This window comes from Ceratotherium simum, chromosome 23 (genome assembly GCF_057802395.1).
Source record: "Ceratotherium simum simum isolate JZ-2026a chromosome 23, ASM5780239v1, whole genome shotgun sequence".
NCBI lineage: Eukaryota > Metazoa > Chordata > Mammalia > Perissodactyla > Rhinocerotidae > Ceratotherium > Ceratotherium simum.
In genome coordinates, this window is record NC_141922.1 from 48,918,197 (window position 1) to 48,936,360 (window position 18,164).

General features: G+C 38.9%; 1 protein-coding gene across 10 annotated transcripts in view; it reads right to left on the reverse strand.

The window, feature by feature from the left end:
- The window catches only part of PRKDC (protein kinase, DNA-activated, catalytic subunit), a 194,553-nt gene that overhangs the window by 42,122 nt on the left and 134,267 nt on the right, over window positions 1-18,164 (reverse strand). For all 10 annotated transcript variants that reach the window (XM_087447719.1, XM_087447718.1, XM_004431149.3 and 7 more), the window contains 9 exons: window positions 17,056-17,168; window positions 14,558-14,689; window positions 11,135-11,314; window positions 7,469-7,674; window positions 5,140-5,278; window positions 4,083-4,271; window positions 3,129-3,353; window positions 1,860-1,968; window positions 118-229 (listed from right to left, as the gene is read on the reverse strand). In XM_087447719.1, coding sequence (XP_087303845.1) covers window positions 118-229; window positions 1,860-1,968; window positions 3,129-3,353; window positions 4,083-4,271; window positions 5,140-5,278; window positions 7,469-7,674; window positions 11,135-11,314; window positions 14,558-14,689; window positions 17,056-17,168 — 1,405 coding nt within the window. The remainder of the gene's footprint in view (window positions 1-117; window positions 230-1,859; window positions 1,969-3,128; window positions 3,354-4,082; window positions 4,272-5,139; window positions 5,279-7,468; window positions 7,675-11,134; window positions 11,315-14,557; window positions 14,690-17,055; window positions 17,169-18,164) is intronic.

The window sequence follows — 18,164 nt, forward strand, 5'->3', positions numbered from 1 at the left end:
AGAGATACCTACACTAGACTCAAACCTCTGATGTTTCTAAACCATAGTTTGGGAGAAAAACCATTCTGGTAATTTCAGAAAAGAATCCACATTCAACTCAAAAAGATCACATCTTACCTATTCGTGATGATGTCATCCCAGATGTTCATTGGGTCCATTTTAGCATCCGGATATCTGTTTGTCCAGGTTTTTAGAAGTCTCTTAAGGGGAATTTGAGATGATAAATTACCTAAAAATAATACAAGAGGATAACTATAAACACAGCTCAAAGACAAGACCAGCTTGCAAAGTGGGGCTCCTATTAGTAAAGAGAAACTTAACTCAAATTTCTTGTCCAAATTAAAAAATTCTGCCTCTTGTTTTGCAACAGGAACACAAAGCTACCACATTAAATCTAATATATTCTGACATTAAAACTCTATTTCTTAAGGATATGGAGGAAAGATGTAGAAATAAATATACACAATTTTTACGTTTAGCACAGGTCCACAATCCTTCATCCATAATTCCAAAATCTAAAAAGCACTGAATAATAAAAAGTTTTTTTTTCACAGGATTACAGCCAATTTTCTTGTTGGCAAAATCAGATCTGAGTCGGCATGAGGGCTACTTACAGTTTTTGTTTATGCCATTCGTGGGAATGTTCACCACACAAGCTGGGGACAGCTCACTGTGTTTAGTTATGGAACACTACCCCAGACCCCAGTGCAGGCACAAGGTTACATCGTCATCATAATATCCGAAACAATCTGGCCTCATGGGTTTCAGAAAAGGTATTCATAATAATCCTCGTGAAATTTACATTTTACACTACTAATGTTTAAAGCTTTAGTTTTCTCTTTCTGTTGGTGGGAAAGCAGTGGGTAAGAACACAAGCTTAAATCAGACAGTCCTGGGTTCAAAATCTGAATCTTTTGCCTATTGTTTTAGGTAAGTTATTTAATCTCTCTCAGCCTCTATAAAATGAGTAGAAAGAATGTACATCTCATAAGGCTATTATAAAAGCTATGTAATATAGAAAAGAGAGATTAACATAACATAGCTACTCAAAATAGAAAACACTTAATGAATGATATATCATTAATAATATGTCCTTAAAAAACAATTCTTCAAATTTAAAACTGAGAACAATTAGGTAGATAGATATGAATACCAATTTTTATTAGTACTTTGAAAAAGTGTCTTTCATAAATATTTTTAATTATTTAGGACAAAAACTGAAACTCAGATTTACAACTAAGATATGTTACTGTTGCACAGATGTAATGTAGTCGTTCCCTTTGACTCTGGGTGGCTTCCCATAGGCACCAAGACAAAATTCACTCATTGGCAGGAGAAAGACCTTTAAGGTCTGGGGATGGCCACCCACAGCCTCACCTCTCTTCAGGCCAGTGCACCTGGCCCTCAGTCACAGAATGTCCAGCCCCTCAGGACCTTGCAGGCTTTCTGTCAAGCAGGCACTCTGTGACCCCCTCTCTCTCTTCCACACTCAACTCAGGCCCCTTCCCCAGGAGCCTCCTGCGTCCCTCAGTCCAGGGCAGGTTCTGTCGTCTGTGTTTCACACGGGATCCTGTGCACACCTCTGCCTCAGCAGGTATCACAGAGTGTTAGAATTACTTTTTCAAAGCTTCTTCAAGCTGGGCAATATGTTTTATTTGGCTTTGCATCCCCAGTGCCTAGAATAGTGCTTGACCATTTTAAATATTTATTTCAGTGATCTCAAAGCATGTATGTGTAGAATGAACTAAGGCAGTTTCTAATCCAGACATTAAGAAACATGTACTAAGCAAAAAATATCAGACGCCAAAACTCTTCCATAATTATAAAAGAAAAAATGAATGGTAGGTTATAAAAATTACCTTGTTTGCTTATAAAGCTGATGAACTCCTGAATTTCTATTAAAGTTTGTACAGATTGCAATTTGGTGAGTCTACTTCTGTGTAAAAGGACATCAATACTGGAATAGCTCTAGAAAAAAGATATTTAGCATTGTTTATAAACAAATTTTACTGCTTTAAATTTTAATATAGTTCTCTAAAACATGAAATATGGCAAATACCCTACAAACACATCAATTGGCATACAACGTGTCTCAGAGTGGTTAATAATTACATCATAGAAGCAATTAACAAATAGCTTAAATTTTTTTAAATAATTTAGGTTTTCAATCACGTTTTGGTTCAATGAAACCAATATCAATTCAATCAGGCTAGCACTGCCTCTATTTACCACCAATTTTTAAAAATCACAACATCCTATAACGTAAACCTGCCAACTACAGACGCCAATTCTTTCCTCTTCAATAAATTTCCTCTCAAGTGTACTTAATTGACTTCAAAAAAGTTTAAAAAACAAAAATAAAGGCAATGAATGAGTATGCTTCCATGATCAATATATGCCAACGATAAATGTTGTTAATAAGACTCTACACGACACACTGACTTTAAAAACAAACAAACAGGGGCCAGACCAGTGGCCCAGTGGGTAAGTTCACACACTCTGCTTTGGTGGACTGGAGTTCACAGGTTTGGATCCCACTGGCAAACCTACACACTGCTCATCAAGCCATGCTGTGGCGGCATCCCACATACAAAATAGAGGAAGACTGGCACAGATGTTAGCTCAGGGCCAATCTTCCTCAAGCAAAAGGGGGAAAACTGGCAACAGATGTTAGCTCAGGGCCAATCTTCCTCATCAAAAACAAAAAATTAAATTTAAAACAAACAAACATCAGAGGAAGATTCTCAGAAAAGCAAAAAGGAAAGGAGGCATAATGGCAGAAAATGAACAGGGAAGATTAATCCATATTTTTCTCCACAAAGCAATCAAACTTCTGTTCAGCTACTTGAAATGGACAAGTCTACTCTCAAGTGTTCTTTAACAGTGTGAGAAAAATAAAAACCTAAGGCAAAACAAAAAATGGAACTTTTAAAACAGAAAAAAGGGATTAAAAAAGACAAGGGACAGAATGAAGAGAGATTAGAAGAAACTGGAAGAAGAGAAAGGAAATGGGTAGGATCAAATAGTAAAGGAACATTTATTTTTGCTTGTTAAGTTTTTTATTCATGAGTTTACAGACTTGAAAAAATATAGAAATGATACATTTCAGATTGGTATATCTGTATTACCTGCATAAAAATCTGGATGCAATTTTCAATATAATACTTGGCTCTGTCGATGTCATCTTGTAGGATGTAGAGGAGACTCAATTCCTGACTGTAATGAAGCTCTAGAAGGACCTTCTGGAGCTCTTTGCTCACGGCTTCATCAATAAACGTCAGCAGGGACTGGTCACCCGCACCCTGAAGCAGTAACTTCAGCTTGCTGCGGATCATGTAAGGCAGATAGGTCTCCTGAGGAGAGAATCTGCTGTAACTTCAGACAGCCTATTTGATTACTTTTACTGTATTACTATATATTATTTGCTATAATATTATTTGGTATAATTTTATAGGTCAAGATTTAGAGCCAAAGTGATGATGTTTGATGTTTCAAATCTAAAACAATTTTTAAAACAAGTTCATCTAAAATCACTCATTTTGGAACCACAAAATATACAGGAACGTGTCCTATGTAAAACTGAGCCACTTTCAGGTGAAAGACAACTGGATGTTACAAACAAAATGAGGAACCTACAAGTACAGCCAAGACAGCAGCAGCGTGAGAAGGATCAGGACAGCAGCCTCACTCCAGGGGCCAGGCGACCTTGCGTGCGGGGGGCCGCCTTGCTCTGGGAGCTAGGTGACTTCGTGTGCAGGGAGCCGCCTCGCTCCAGGAGTTGGGGCAGGCCCATGCGTAGCCTGCAATTTAGTGCAGGGACAACAGGAAATATTCTTCCATGTGGTCACACCAGGAATGTTAATATTTATTTTCAGATGCATCCTATTTGTTTTGAGGGTTAGCTAAACGTGGTTAAAGATTTAACAATACTATGGAGTTTGTTGGGGGAGTCAGGATATATAAATATCCTAATGCTTCACAACTACGTGGTTTTTGAAAAGATTTAAACAATTTCATTAATTAGAAAACACTTGACCATCTAAAATATTTATTTCAGTGACCTCAAAAATAATTCTACCCACCTGATAAAATGGTTCACTCCACACTTTATTTAGATCTGGAGGGTTCTCACTGTCAACACTGACTGTAGAACAATATGCCAGTGATTTCCACTCAGCAAGCTGGTTATAACAGTCGAGGGATGCAAGTTCCCAGAAATCCTTCTCAGCTTCCGTAGGCTCACCATCCACCCACTCTTGTTTATTGAGAGCCTAGCAAAGAAAAGTTCCTAAGATTATTTTACAAAGTTGGAAAGACTACAATGAAAACATTTATATTCTAAGTAGTGTAATATTTATACTAAGGACAATCATTTTCAGATTTATGACAAGAGGAGAGAAAAGGGAAAATAGAGTAACAGTGAATAGAAGGAAAAAACAAAGGGAATCTCAGAGTAACAAATAAATATAAAAATCCATACCAAGAGGAAACTATTTCTCTGAGAAACTTACCAATGAAGCCACTTAATAAACTGAAGACTTTAAATGACCATAATTTGATTTACATACTGTGGGTTATTTACTTAATAATAACCTAATAATAATAATACTTAAAAAGTTCTTAGAATAAAAATTAGAAAATAGGACACTTACAGAAAATTGCAGAGGATTTTACAACCTGACTACAGACCCTGAATGTTGACTACTGGCTGGACATCCACACTTGGATTGTCACCGGCAACTCGACACACAAAACGTGTACAGATGAGCTTACAGTCGTCGTCCCCAAACCAATTCTTACCTACTTCTCTATCAACGTTTTACTTACTGAAGGAAAATAGTCTACTCAAATAGAAATTATTTAATAATAGCAGATGTTGAAATAATATCTTACAGTTTTACAGTACTTATAAGAAATGCTTTCTCTTTTACTCAATGTTTTCTTAAGAAGAGTAAGAAATACAACAATAATTATTTCACGTTTGGTTATTATGAAACCATTCTTTGCTATTAATCTTCGTGTAAAATCTAAGGAATAAAGGTGAAATATTATGAAGCTCTAAATTCTAAAGCTGACAGTTTTTCCATTCAGAGAACAAGTATTTAAGCTACTGACATATTTTCCAGAGATCAATTTTACCTCATTATACTGCTTAGCAGCTTCAGAATAATCACTTCTTGCTTCTGCTAATAATGCGTTCTGAGTGACTTGCTTTGTTCCTATCTCACTGCTAAAAATCCCATGGAGGACGTCATATTCTCCAATTGATCTATATAGTCTATAAAACAACAACAAAAGTCCAAATTAATGAATGCCCCAATATTTTTAAAGTACTTCTTCTACTGAAATGATACTAAACCAAGATGTCACATGTTATTTAACTAAGAAAGATATATGTTATTTTTGTCTTGTAAAAATATAAAATCTTAAAAATTGTGAAGTTACCATTAGGTTTTACTACTTTGGTTATACAGAGGGCAGAAATTATTCTAAGGTGCATTTAAAGTGAAATCTAAAAATATCATAGGTTTACAACGTATAAATTGTCTCATTAAATAAGCCTCTTCTGTTTTAATGCGTTACAGCAACACTGCACATATCTGTGCATGACTTCTGTGGAATCCCTGTCTAGCCCTAAAATCTGGAACGTAGTCAAAAATCCAGAAGCAAGTAAAAAGTAATCCTAGTCCTACCAATGCCATGTTTTAATCCACATTCTATGGACCATCTCAACTCTACTGACAAGTAATTTTCTTATAGCTCCACTATTTGATAGAGCATTCATTCATCTTGTCTCTTTAACACAATCTCCTTGAGCCCAGAGACCAATCTTCCCCCTTTAAGATATTCTCAAGGAAGTGTTTAATAAGTTTGTTCCATTCCCCCTAGAAATTTTTTCCCATCTTTTAAGTCTCAACATAAATGTCATCTCTTCCTAAACGTGCAGTCACCTGACGTGCTTCCTCCTCGGTTTTCCCCCAGTTTGGTCCCTTCCCGGGTATGAAATCTCATGATTTATTACATCAAAAGAGCCCAGGGGCTCTCTCGCAGAGCCTACTGATTCCAAATTTAGATAAAAATCTAACAGGTATGGCTCTTAGTGCCCCGCTCACAGAGGGCTAAAAGTAACAAAGCAGAGACAGAGGTGGGAGGGAGGAGAACAGCCCACAGCCCAAGAGCCCAAGAGGAGATGAGAGCTACAAACACTTTGCAGAAATTCAGAAAAGAGATCAGTCTGACGTCCACCCTACACTGGCCTCAAGGTCCCTGGATTATGTACACTATAACATGGTCAAAACAATGACCATAACAATATCAAAAAAAAAAGGCTAAATTATGTTCTCAATATTCTGTTTGAAAGGAATGCAAAAATATCATATACAAAACTATGAGGAAGTATTAAATAAAGTTATAAAAAAATGTTTAAAGTTTAGGCCCTTAAAAGTTGTGTGCTTTATTTACCGAGCAAATACACATTATACGAGTTTCTCACTCCCTAGAAACACTAAATATACAAAATGTTACTTACTGTTCTCAGACACGTGAAACAACAGGATAAAGATGGCTCCTGGGGGAATCAGCGCTAGCCCAGACATACTCTCCAGATTGCCCCAGCATTTACCCCGCCTCTCAGAGAACTCTCTATCTCCTACTTCACGTTACAGTTAGGCATATAAATACATACATTTCCTCCTGGATGGCTAGTTTTGTGAGTCTGTGAGAAATGCCTAATTCATATTTTAATTCTTCTCAGCACCTGACACCATGCCCTCCACACTAACAGCACCAATTCAGAAAGGAAGAGAGAGATGACTACGAAAGAGGGAAAAGTGCAAGCATGCCTCACCCTCACTTTTACTCTCTTGTTCTTCACAGAACCTGAAGATCTGAAAATCAGTGCTATAAAATCAAAGTTCAAATTATATTCCAATCTAATCTAACATCCTTCTCAGAATCAGGCACTGGCTTTCTCATGACAAAACCGTAGTTAAGGGAAGAATCAGACATAATGCAAATGGCATAACTACAAAACGGAATTTGTTTTTCCCAAATAAACAAAGTAACTGGATTAAATTGTTTCTAAAATTTTAAATCCTGCTGAAAGTAATAAATCATTTTCTATTTGGTTTAGCAAAGCAGCAAAAACATATAAAATGCTATGAACTGTAAGTTACAGCCACATTATACAGGAAACTAAACTTGGCAGATAATACCCTGAGTCAAGACTGTGGCACAGTGAAAGAAATTAACAGGTTTAATTAATGTTCCTTTTGAGACATTCCTCGTCATGACAACTATCCTTGACCCATGGAATGGTACTCAGGCTGAAAGATTTTTCAAAAAGTTTCATAGAGTGTTACTATCAACTTTATTTGTTCATTTTCTGCCAAAATGAAGCCAAGACTCTTCTGTATTACTTTGGTCACATTCACTGTTTTCCCAACAGTGTCTGCATCACAGAGCTTACTTAGCAAGTTCCATCCATCTGACAACATCAGGAGCGAGGCAGGGTCTCCCCCGAACTCGCTTGGCAGGGGGCTCCGGAGGCAGCAGGCGGAGCAGGGCCTCCTCCAGAAGGCGGACGCCAACAGGCTGCTGCAGACTGGCCAGGCAGCCAGCACTGACACAAGCCGGGTCGAGGCTCAGCAAGTCTGGGTGCTGGCAACTGATTTCCTGTGAAACCACGAACACACATAGCTCTTTAGTCTATGGTACTTGGACCATATCTTCACAAGAGAATAATTCATTGTATTAAACATAAAAGAAAGTTTTGACATACGTAGTGATACAACCAAAAGTTACTCTGTGTAATTCTATTAACAAATTTTCCTTAACATTCAATTTGCTCAAAGGAGGAAATGACCTATTTTTATACTTCTAATCCATGGAATAATTTAAAGCAAGAAAACCACTAGCAAAATATGAAGATTTTTATGTATATTCTACATATCCAAACAACAATTGCAGTTTCCAGGAATATTTAGCCTGAATAGATGAGAAAAGCAGCGGAAACAGAAAGATTTCATATCCAATCACCAAAAAGTAGGTACTCACCTCCATTACTCTATTCAACATCTTTTTTTCCACCCAGGGGCTGACTTATGCAATTATATTGAATAGAGGATTTCAGGAATTATTATATTGACCTTTACTTTGTAACTTTCAAAGTCAGAGCTCTCAATGAAAACTAAACCCCAAATCGATATTGAGAAAAATATGAATAGTATGACAGCATTTGCACCAAAACACTGGATGTGGGCATAGAGGCCTTGTGTATGTGTCTGTGCATGCACACACATGCAGATTTCTAGAAGACAGTCATCCCCCTACATCCACACCCGCCTCTTCCTGCCATCCTTGCAGCTGTGTCATGCATGGACCCCTTGATAAGTCTGACCAAGTTACCACCAAGCCAACTTAAGTTCTATATTAGGGGTCTTGGAAGAATATAGATTCTCCAAAGCAAGTAAACAAACAAAAATGTTTCTCACTTAGAAGGAACTAGAGGTACAGGAAAGAAAATTCAAATAAAATTCTATTTCAATTAATAACATAGCAATGGCTGTCTTAGTTGAGGTGTCAGATTTTGAGATAATACCATTCTAATTTGGAGAGGGAAGCCCAGGATATTTTTAAATGAATATATTTTTAAGATTTTATTTATTTATTTTCCCCCCAAAGCCCCAGTAGATAGGGGTAAGTCATAGCTGCACATCCTTCTAGTTGCTGTATGTGGGACGCGGCCTCAGCATGGCTGGAGAAGCAGTGTGTTGTTGCGTGCCCAGGATCCGAACCCAGGCCGCCAGCAGTGGAGCGCGCGTATTTAGCCGCTAAGCCACGGGGCCGGCCCATAAATGAATATATTTTTAATTTTCAAGTAATCCCTTCATTCTATAAATGTTTACCGAATGCCTTCTATGTTCCAGACACTGTGGTAAATGATGTTGTCCCTGACTGCATGTAGCTGAAGACTTATCCCTATTTGCTGAAGAGAAGTCTCACGAAATGGTTTTAATGCATAAACAACTATTATTGAGACATCATTTCTTTATATATAAATGTGTGCTCATAATTTAAATGAGTCTGTAAGTCTGTTTTCAAGAAGACTATTTTGTATAATCTTGCTGACAGCATCATTTTACTTTATAAAGAATGATTTGCTAAGCAAAAAACCGTAAGCCAATCAATTTCACTTCTTACAAATTCCAAAATAAAACAAAGTAATGAAGCCTAATTTTTAAAATGTTGACGTCTAATGGAATTAGTAACAATACTCCTTGTTTCTTACTTGTCCTCACTCCTCGAGGGTGAGTGGAAGGTACTTAACAGATTTAGTGACGGTTCATGATGCTCCTACACAACAATGGAAAAACTAGTTTTTTGCATAAATATAGCGACAAAACTAGGAATTCAGATTTTAAAAATCACTTCAAAATACAATGTAAAGAGAAACTTATTTTGAAATACTGGCCAATTCAACACACTTTCTCAATCCTTATCTTTAGTGTGGATAGGAGAAAAACAATGAAGGAATTCTACTTACAAATTATAAACCAATAAAAATAGAATACAATAAGAAACTATATTAACAGTTTCATGCTACATCAAAAAGAACAGAATAGGAAAACTAAGTACTTCATCTCAGGGAATTATTATCCAATTAGTTTGCAAACCAAAGCTACTGATAAATAATATTAAAGGATATAGTTTTTTAATTACTTCAGGGAGGTTGCTAGTTACAAAAATAATAAAATGAATTGAAAAGATTTTCTATTAGGGACATTGTAATGATCCATGTTTTGAATGGCAAAGAAAATATTTCTTATAGAAAAAAGTAATCTCCCAATAAGTATGTTTAAGTAGTAACTAAAAGGATGCCTACATTAAGTTCTCTGCTCAAATTCTGTTGCCTTATTAGAAAGGCCTTCTCTGACCTCTCCATCTAAGTATCTATAACGATACATACACCCCACCCCGATCAGGAGTCTCTCTACCGACCTGCTCCATTATTACCCCACACAACTTGAGTAGTTCTGCATTACTCAAGTCCTGTGACACTTACTACTACCTCATAGTTACCTTCTGTGTTTGTTTATTGTCTGTCACCCATCTAGAATGTAAGTTCTGGGAGGGCAGGATTTGTGCCTCTTTATCACTTTGTCCTCGTCACTGAGAACAGTGAGCTATGTGCTCAGTCAATATCTCTTGAAGGCAGTCAGGAGACAGAAGAGAATTCGGTGAAACACTACATAAGGAAAAACAACTCAACAACATGCAGAGTTCAACCAAAATACTGAAGGGACTGGCTTATTAAAAATGAGAACATTTTTGGGGGGCCCGCCCGGTGGCGCAAGCGGTTAAGTGCGCGCGCTCTGCTGCAGCGGCCCGGGGTTCGCCGGTTCAGATCCTGGGCGCGCACCGACGCATCGCTTGTTAAGCCACGCAGCGGCGGTGTCCCATATAAAGTAGAGGAAGATGGCCACGGATGTCAGCCCAGGGCCAGTCTTCCTCAGCAAAAAAGAGGAGGATTGGCATCGGATGTTAGCTTAGGGCTGGTCTTCCTCACAAAAAAAATAAAAATAAAAATAAATAAATAAAACAATTAAAAAAAAAAAAAAAAAAAGAGAACATTTTTGGGGCCGGCCTGGTGGCGCAAGTGGTTAAGTGCGTGCACTCCACTGCGGCAGCCCGGGGTTCGCCGGTTCGGATCCCGGGCGTGCACCCACACACCGCTTGGCAAGCCATGCTGTGGCGACGTCCTATGCTGTGGCGGCGTCCCATATAAAGTGGAGGAAGATGGGCATGGATGTTAGCCCAGGGCCAGTCTTCCTCAGCAAAAAGAGGAGGATTGGCAGATGTTAGCTTAGTGCTGATCTTCCTCACAAAAAAAAAAAAAAAATTTTTATACCAAGTTTGATTTCTGATTGTTCTGTCATATATAAGGGGGTTTTTTTTTTGAAAAAAAAATACAAATAAAATACACCTACCCCTCTGGGAAGAGGTAACCCAAATAGAGTACATTTTCTCTGTTACACACCTTGTGCCTGAACTTGTGAAACAGTTATTATGATATGGTCATGTGAAAACAAAGCAGACAACACATACTTCAGGAAGCGTGTGTGTGGACTTTTACCTGGATACAAGAGACGAAAGGTGGAAAGAAAGAGTAAGTGGTGTTAAGAAAACGATTGAAGTCCTGGAGCAACTTTCGAGTAATGCTGTTTTTTTCAGACGTGGTCTTATATTTATCCATCTCTTTTATAATTCCAGAAAACAAGCTGCCAAAGAGCTGCTTCGCAATTATTGGGTCTCTCTGTAAAACATTCAACACAAAGACAAATTGAGATCTGAAGTAAAAATGCTATTATTCACCAATACTATCGGAGCTTTACTTAAAAATACAAACTGTTGCAGACATATCTACTACACATCTCAGGTCTATTTAGAAAGTTTTAACAGGCATTGACAAGGGGAGCATTTGGGATTTAACCAAATATAGCTGTTTGACATATGCCTTATACAAGGCTCGACAGCATGGATTTTGGACCCAGAGGTACAAATCTAAAAGCTGGCTTAATCACATACGTAACCACTCCTGAGTGAGTCTGAGCCTTCAGATTCCTCATCTTTAAAATGAGGATAACAGAACACATCTCATAGGGTTTTGGTGAAGATAATGCATGTTAAGTGTTCAGTGCGGTAATTGGTAAAATCTTGGAGAAAGATTAAATTAGACTTTTAGGTATTACCCTCACATCAGCATCACCGTGAAGCTTAAAATAAGTAACTGATGAGCTTAAATAAAACGTTAATTTTAATTTTCAAAGTCCCATCATCATGACCATTTAAACTATTAAACCATCAGTAGCTATTTTGTGTTTTTCATGTTTGGGCCATTCAGCTCTAACAGCATGTTGCCTGCTCTTTTACGGCTTTACCCATCACACTCCATGACCACAGGAACATTACCCTTTCTCCTTGTCTGTAGCACCAGGACTAAGAACAGTTCCTGGCACGCAGTGTCTATTTTCTAAATGAAAGCACGAATAAATAAAATTTAAAAATTATTTTGTTGACAAAAGTTGTGTCTGAATAAAATTACAATTTGATTTGTTCTTTGTTCCTTATTATTTTAAGTAATGTATTTGTCTTATAAAAAGTTATAATGGTTGCTATATAAAATTTTAGAAAATATGGATTAGGAAAAAAGAAGAAAATAAATATAACCCATAATTACACTACATGGAGACAATCACTGGCATGAGATAGTCTTTTACCGAGATGCACACCCTTTTATACAGTGTCTATTATTTGGTGACCTGCTTTTTTCACTTAACATGTGGCAGACAGGTTTCCATGGCTAAAACCCACTGATTCTTGAGTCTTGTGTACAAATTCCTTTATTTCCCAGAGGGTCCTACATGCTCATTCTGTTCCAGTAACCGCAGTGGTCATTAAGATAAATAACATCTTCAGAGCAATGGGGCGCTGCTTCAGGACAGGTCCTGTAACGGGTCATTTACATGCTCCCCTTTCCTTCTCTTCATACTCGAGGCTCATAATAAAGAATGGCAGTCCCAGGACAGCAGAGGGGGCCTCATCTATTTTGTCCACGGTGTACCCCAGTGCTTAGAACAGTCCCTGGCATACAGGAGAAGTTCCTCCATAGATAAACATTTGTTGAGTAATGTATTGGAATTGGAAACATATAAGGGAACACATTCCTCCTTAAAGAAAAAAGTGTAGTCATGCTTTTTCTTTTCTTTTTTTTTGTAGTTATGCTTTTTCAAAACAATATTTACCATCTTTATTTTTTCCAAGCACAAATGACATGACTTGACTTGGACACAGGTCTCTCAACAGTCTCAGGCTTGCTAACCTGCTACCATCAATACATACCACATACCTCCCCAGCGTGGACAGATAAAAATCATGCCTAGCAGTGCAGGTGTCAACATCATTTTTGAGGCAGTGATGTGAGTACACGGGTGCAAGCACTAGAAAAACCGGGAAACAGTGGGAGCATAGATAAAGCACTGGACCAGGGATCAAAACACAGAAGGGTCTTGTCCTTGCTCCACACCCACTGACACATATGGCTTTAGTCATGTTAGCCATTCTTTGCTAACCTTCAATTCTTCATCTGTAAATGTGTCTAATCACTGCCTTTATGTCACAAAATTACTGGGAGAATCTATGAGAGAAATGTGAAAGCACTCCATAATAATCAAGGGCTGTAACTGTGATGGTAGTTAACATGAATCTCTGCATGGAATAAAACTGCACAGAATCTCACACACACACACACACACACACGAATGCAGAGAAAAATGATGAAACTGAACAAGGTCTGCAGTCCAGCTAACACCGTTGTACCAATGTTAATTTCCACGTCATAATAATACCCTATGGTTATATAAGATATCACCAGTTGGGGAGGCTAGGTGAAGGGTGTGCGGGACTACAGACTACGTTTGCAAATTCCCGTCAATCTATAATTACTTAGATTAAATAAAAAGCTTAAAAAACAGCAAAGGGCTATACAGATATAACCTATTACTATAATCAATATTTTAATCAATATTAGTACTGGAAACTTAAGTACAATAAAATATAAGGCATTACATTTTAGTTCCCAGCATAATAATAATAATACAAAATAACACTCTTCAATTTTAAAAATTACTTCAATAAAAGTCAAACGAATCTTATTTGGGCTTTTAGGGGATACATATCCTCTTTTTGTCAAAGAATTCAGCTAGAAAACTTCATTCACTCTCAATACTTTTATATCCTAATGACAGGAAAATATTTCCAGTCTTCTGCTATTAAGAGAATTAACAGAGAAGGAAGAATACTGACCCCATTGATAAACTGATACTCTCTCCTGGTCCTCCCCCAAGAAAGGATTTTGTATAAGAAAACTACTGAAGTGGCTTAGCACCTTAAAGTTCACAATGATTTTTCACACATTATTTCATTCTGACTAACATTATTGGTAAAAAAAAAAAAACAAAAACAAAAAACACAACAGATTTAGGGCCAGCCCAGAGGTGCAGTAGTTAGGTTCGGTGTGCTCTGCTTCGGTGGTCCGGGTTTGCAGGTTCAGCTCCTGGGCGCAGACCTACACCACTCATCAAGCCATGCTGTGGTGGCATCCCACATACAAAATAGAGGAAAATGGGCACAGATGTTAGCTCAGGGTCACTCTCACCCACAGGAAAAAAAAAAAATAGACTTCACTCTCTGATTATATAGATGAAGACACTGTGACTCAGAGCATTAAATGACTTGACAAGGACCCCAACTGCAGGGCTATCGTCTAGATGACTCTAAATCAGAGCCTCACCATGTGAAAAGAAGTTTCAGAGCCAGGAAATGGCAGAGCCAAGACTTGGAACAAGAATCTTTTAACCAAGTCCATTGTTTAGGACAAAATCACCACCCCATTTATGATACAGTGTAGCCGCAACCATTTTTCCTTGCACACTGTAGACCTCTGGAACCGTTCAATAGTTCTTATCTGTCAACAGAAAATGCAGGTTCAAGGACCAACCTGGGCCACAGCTTGCAAGGGAGTGATCAGGCTGCTGTATTTAATCTGAATGTCAGGAAGGTCTCCTTGACGGTAACTTCGGTACAAAATGACTTGGGCATCATGCTTCATTTTTAACTCACTCTTGATCTCCTATGATCATTAGAACCAGAGAAGGAAGATTAGAATCCTTACTTAAGAAAATCAATAGTCATGAGCTAATAAAACTGTGAGTACCATCTTCAACATAAAGGCGAATCAATGACAATATTATCCAAAATGGTTTAGTTATTATTACCAGTCTATGGCAGATGATAAATCCAAAATCAAAATCAGTATGGCAGACAAACAATGAAAAGATTATTTAAATATTCATTTAAAAGTAATAAACCCGAATATTTATAAAATCAGAGAACTTCATTTAAAACTTTTTAAAGCCATAAATCAGAAGGCTGTATTTCCTTTTAATTACTCTTAGAACAAACCTTGGGTATAAGGCCCAGCGTGATCAGCACAGCCTCACACAACACCCAGCTCTTCCTGGCCCTGCTCATTCGCTCAGAATACACTTCCACCTGCTCCTTAGTCACCCTCCAACTCTCCCCCACACAGGTCCGCGGGTACCTCCTCATCTCTTTGCCTAGAATGTCTTTTTACAGTTTTTCACTCATCATTCGGTTCCCATCTCAGATATCAGCTCTTCAAAGAGGCTTCCCTCACCACGTCTTTTAACAGGTCTTCCCCAGACATGTTCGTCACTTGGTTAACTTCTGACACTGCACAGGTTATAGTCTTAACTCATGCGTTTCTCTTCTCTGTTGCACACACTGGACTGTAGCTCGATGAGTGCTAACGTTACATTCACCTCTATACCACTAGCATCGAGAGGAGTGCCTGACCTTGTGCACAATGGTCCAACAGATAAATGACCATAGTCCATGGCTTCTGATGCTCTGATGATCTCCATGCCATTCTCAGTGAGTGGTCAGCCACTTCAGACTAGAACACCTGTGTCAGAGGGAATGTGTGGCCTCACATCACAGGCCGTTCAACATTTCTTAATTATAAAAAGATCTTTGTATCACGCCAGAATATCTCCCTGCGATTTCTATCCAACAATTCCGTTTTACCTCTTCCTTCTGCTTAGTAGGTATTACTTCTTTCAGGCATGCCTTGTTAGGTTTCAGGTTCAATTAGGAACCCATAGCTCCCTCTCTGAGTAGGCAAAACAGAACGCCCTCCAGGTGTGATGGGCAATGAGAAGGAGCACGGGATGACCTTAGGACACTGACTTTGGACCCACGTGTTCAAAAGAAAAGTCGTAGTTAAAGAGACAAGAACAAGACGAAAACTACATATTCTTCCCATAGAAGATACAGTGGAACCATTCAACCACTTCATACTCAGATTTGGAAGTTAATTAAGTGGTTGACGATTTAAAATGAATTAGAACAAAGGGATTTTTTACTCATAATCTAGTCTTCCTTTCCTGAAAATTTTGTCATAATTACTGATTTATAAGTAATACTGAAGCTATAACTAAACAAATTCTTCTATTAATTCCGCATTTTGAGAAATGTTTAACTATTAATTCATGCCACACTTGTGCCTCAAGTCACTGCTTGCAGTGGACAGCTCTGGACCATCAGCCCTGCCTGCCCTTTCCTCTGGGCTCACCATTTCCTCCCTATCTAGGCACCTCCAAGAGAGGGGCTGGCTGTAACGTGGCTTCACCCCTCCAATCACAGCTTATTGGTCCCACAGTGGTCTGTGACCCGAGGTGGTCAAGGCTCTGGCCTTTTTTTTTTTTTTTTTTTGGTGAGGAAGACTGGCCCTGAGCTAACATCTATTGCCAATCCTCCTCCCTTTTTTTTTTTTTTTCCGTTTTTCTCCCCAAAGCCCCAGTAGATAGTTGTATGTCATAGTTGCACATCCTTCTAGTTGCTGTATGTGGGACGCCGCCTCAGCATGGCTGGACAAGCAGTGTGTCGGTGCGCACCTGGGATCTGAACCCAGGCCGCCAGTAGCTGAGCACGTGCACTTAACCACTAAGCCACCGGGCTGGCCCAAGGCTCTGGACTTGAGGTAGAGAGTGGGGCCAATCCCGTCCCAGCAGCTAAAGTCGTACGATGTAAACTCAGGAATGACTGGTGGTCAAGTTCCCACCACGTGGAGAAAAGCCAGTCTGTACAGAGAGAGCAACAAAGCCAAGGTACAGCGAGAGGAGGAGACAAGGGACAGAGATGGGGTCCTGACAGTGCCTGTGAGACTCACTGCAGATTCAAGGGACGGCACACACAGGCTTCATTCCAAGAGTCATGAACGCCCTTCACATCTACATCAGTCAGAGGAACTTTTGCCCATAAATAACTTTAACTCATATAGCAGTGCTTCTGTAATTGTGCTTTGTAGACCAATACTGGAATCAATATCTGACAGGAAGCTTATTTCCTTAGTATATATACTTTGATATAAAATAGATATTTCTGACCAATCAAATTCTTGAAAAAGATACAAACCTTTTCTCGTTTTTGTTCAACAACACCTTTTCTCGCATAAATCAAACTGAGCTTTTCTCGGTCCTTTAAAAATCGTCTGCGTAATCTTAATATTTCTGCCCGATTGTCTGTACCTGAAGAATATAAAGCAGGTTCATTATAGATGGCCAATTCAACCTCCACCAACTTCCCAGAATCCTCTAAAATAAAAGTGAGAATGCTTGCTTATCTCCATTTTTTTACTTTTATTTCGTTTTGTTTTTTTTTTAATGACATAAGCCTATGAAAACAGAACAGCAGAGGAGACGCTGACCAGTTTTGGAAGCTAGAGAACAGAAAGTTGTAACTAAGCCCAATCCTGGTGCTGCAGTGGAGAGAACAGGGACAAAGCAATGACAGTGAAGACTCAAAAGGCTTAGGGCCTGGCAGCACCAGGCCCCTCCAGAGGAGGGAAGATGAGGCTGAAGCAGGAGGTGTGGTTTGTGCTGCAAGTGCAGAGTGGACACAGGGCTCGCGAGTGTAAAAGGCGACAGGCTAGAGGCAGAGCCACCGCAACGACCACAAGGACTTCTGGAACCTGGAGCTGCCTCCTTCACTGGGCCCCCGAGTGCTGGCACTCGGCCTGGAGCCTGCAGGCAGGAGACTGGAGATTTTGCCTCTGGGTAATCAACCAGCACAAAAGACCAAAGATATGGACACATGGGGGTTTCATGTCCTGGTCTAGCCCGCCCTCTGTGAGGTCAGAAGGATGCAGTCAGCCCACACTCCTGATTTGTAGCTATTTCAAAGGCCCTTTTAGTGCCCCACCTGGGAACACAAGCAAAAAGCCAAAAATCACCAGACATTTTCAGGAAACCGTCAAATATGAAAGACAGAAACCAAAATAAACAATAGGGAAAGAGCAACAGCTCAAAGCAGACCATCCAGGAGAAAAATTCAGAAATTATCATTTATCAGCAAGATAAGATAAACATTACTCGCGTGGATCAAGAGCCGAAGGGATGTTCAGAGAACAAAAAAGCTCATGGAAATTAAAAATACAACATCATAACTTAAAAGCAAGGGTTAGAAGATAAGGTTGAAGAGATTTCCCAGAATACAGAGCAAAACGAAAAAAATCAAGAAAATTA